The 2,689-nt window shown below is 49.3% G+C and overlaps 1 protein-coding gene across 1 annotated transcript in view; it reads left to right on the top strand.

Moving 5' to 3' along the window:
- Positions 1 to 2,290: 2,290 nt before the first annotated feature.
- Arl15 (ADP-ribosylation factor-like 15) overlaps positions 2,291 to 2,689 on the top strand; it is a 375,540-nt gene continuing 375,141 nt past the window's right edge. Inside the window, exon 1 of the mRNA XM_013018657.1 lies at positions 2,291 to 2,453. Coding sequence (XP_012874111.1) covers positions 2,406 to 2,453 — 48 coding nt within the window. The 5' untranslated portion in view covers positions 2,291 to 2,405. The remainder of the gene's footprint in view (positions 2,454 to 2,689) is intronic.

Below are 2,689 nucleotides of genomic sequence, written 5' to 3' on the forward strand. Positions count from 1 at the left end.
ATTGGGTCTGAGGTCTTATTGCAATTAAGACTTGTTATCCTCCAAAGTGAAAAAAACATGAAATTCTTTCAAAAGTAGAATTTGTTATTTCAGATACATTTTGTAAACTGCACCCACTAAACCAGGCTGTTTATAGGTCCTTTCACTACTTTCTACCTTCTCTGTCTGTAGGAATTCTCTAAAACAGGTTCAGAACCATTAGAGAGTATATTCCAAATCACAGGGCTCATCAACCCGGAGGGGTCTACTAGAAGCAAGCCTTTTCTGGTTTTGTATATATTTAGAGTAAATTTCATGGTTCTCTAAAGCAAAACTGTTTTGGCAAGCTCCTGCCCATCCATAAATTTGTATGGAAATTTGTTAGTTGACATAAAAAACTAATGTGTCATTAGGGATGAAATAAAAATTCAGCTCTTACAACAATTATACAGCCAGAAAAATTTCAGTTTGGACTTTCACTCTTGTCTTGGTATCTTGTATGCAAGCCCTCATTGCCAGTTCAAGGGAGATCAAGCCCCTACTCTTCCATTCTCCCCAAATCCCACATTTTAATCACAGGACCCTAATAAGATAGCTACGCCAGGTTAAAAGCAACAGAAATGTTTGTGTGTGTGTGTGTGTGTGTGTGTGTGTGTGTGTAACATGTTCTTCTAAATTCTAATATTCAGAAATACCAATGAACAGGTGGCTTTTTTCTCTACTCTTTTGTTGTTGATATATAACAACTAAAGGAAGAATACTATAATATCATGGAACTTATTTCCATAAATGTTTAATGTCTATATAAAGCTCAACTATATAAATCTATGCTAACAAATCCTTTGAAATATTACTGTTATAAATATTGTAGTGAATGTTTGCTTATAAGACTCACATTTCATTACTGTAAGATTTTTCTGGAAATAGAGTTTTGGTAGAAAGGCACATTGAACACTTGTTTGTTTTTGGTTGATCGTGGGGCCTGAACTCTGGGCCTGGGCGCTGTCCCTCAGCTCTTCAGCTCAAGGCTAGCGCTCTACCACGTGAGCCACAGCGCCACTTCCGGTTTTCAGGTGGTTAGTTGGAAGTAAGTGTCTCAAGGACTTTCCTTTCCTGGGCTGGCTTTGAACCGCGATCCTCAGATCTCAGCCTCCTGAGTAGCTAGGATTACAGGCGTGAGTCACCGACACCCAGCTGAATACTTAATATTCACTTATACCTTCTTCTATCTCCATTCCAAAGGAGGGCGTGATTCTCTTGTATCATCTTTTCTTGAGAAAGTGTGACATCCTTAGCTTCAGTCTTGAATGCGTGTGTGCAAGGGGAAGAGTCCGGAGTGTTCTTATCCTATTTGCTTACTGTGCAAATCAGCCCTCCACCCATCTTCCTGAATTGATAACTGAATTTCTAAGCTATTTCCGGGAAACGCAGACGTCTCAAGTGCATCTGCTTATAATTTTTGTTTTCTAAAGTGAGATCCGGTTACAACTAATGTGTTGGGTCCCTTCATAAAGTTTCCTAGCCCACTGGACTGGATCTGTGTTGTATGTGATTGGATCCAAAGAAATGATCAGCCTCTCTTTCCCGGAATGGAAAGTTCCTGCGTTCTCCCGGAAGCGAGCTGACTCCAGGAATTGGGGTGGGGGCTTACTAGGAGGGTCCCCGAGTTCCCGCCCTCGGCTGTACGGTCCTGTGGTCGTCTGGCCGGAGCTGCTGGCCTCCGCAGGTTCACGGATGAACCGTGTGGGGTCTTCCTGTCCCCAGAGGGCACAGGCTGGCCAGTGCAGAAAGCAAACAGTGCTCTCTGCCGGCGAGTGCAGTCTTCCTTAGAGCCGCAGCCTGTTTTGGAAAGCACCGAAGGCCGGGAGTAAGTTCTGGAGTCTACCCCGCCTCCCGCGGAAAGGCCCTCTTTCTTCCAGAGTGTAGGGTGCGGGGGTGTGGGGACGGAACTTCGGCGAGGCTCCAGCCCTGCAGCTAGCAGTTGATCTTCATTTCACTTCTCCAACTGGAGGCTGCGCGTGCACGCCGAGTCGGGCGGCCGCCCAGCCAGCCGATTTTCCGCTTTTCCCACTCCTTCTTCCGCCTGCGCCGCTGCCCCCGCCCCTGCCACTGGCCCGGGCTACAACACAGCTCCCCTCGGCATCTCCCGCGCTTCTCTGCGGCCAGCCTTCAGGGGGCTTGCCTTTTATAGGCGCCTCAGCCAACGAGCGTCCTCCTTTCCGTCGGCCCGCCCACCCGGCCAATCGCCGCGCCCCTGGTGTAATCTTCGGTTCTTCGGCTGCGCTCGGTGATTTTCGCTGTTGCTGGCTTTTTCAAGAGCTGCTCTCGCTCGCAGTCACCGACACCGCTGCTGCTGCTGCTGCTTCTTCTTCTTCTTCTTTTTTTTTTCCGGGTTCGGAGCCGTTCCGGATGCTTTAGGCTGCCGGATGTCTGATCTCCGGATAACTGAGGCGTTTCTGTACATGGATTATCTGGTAGGTGCGGGACGGTGTGTGCGGGGAGGGGGGGGGTCGCTCCTCGGCTCTCTCCGTGCCCGGTGGCTCCTCGCCTCTAGGAGCAGCCTTTTTGCTTTCTTTCTTTGGGATGGGATGCCTGCGGGGTTCTTTCTCCCGCAGCCGGCGGCGAAGCTGCGCCCGCGACTCCCAGTGTGTGTGTGTTGGGGGGGGGGTTAGGAGGGCGCCGCAGCCGGGGAGGTGAGTGGTGGTGCCGA

Source organism: Dipodomys ordii, unplaced genomic scaffold (assembly GCF_000151885.1).
Source record: "Dipodomys ordii isolate 6190 unplaced genomic scaffold, Dord_2.0 Scaffold41, whole genome shotgun sequence".
In the NCBI taxonomy this organism is placed as follows: domain Eukaryota; kingdom Metazoa; phylum Chordata; class Mammalia; order Rodentia; family Heteromyidae; genus Dipodomys; species Dipodomys ordii.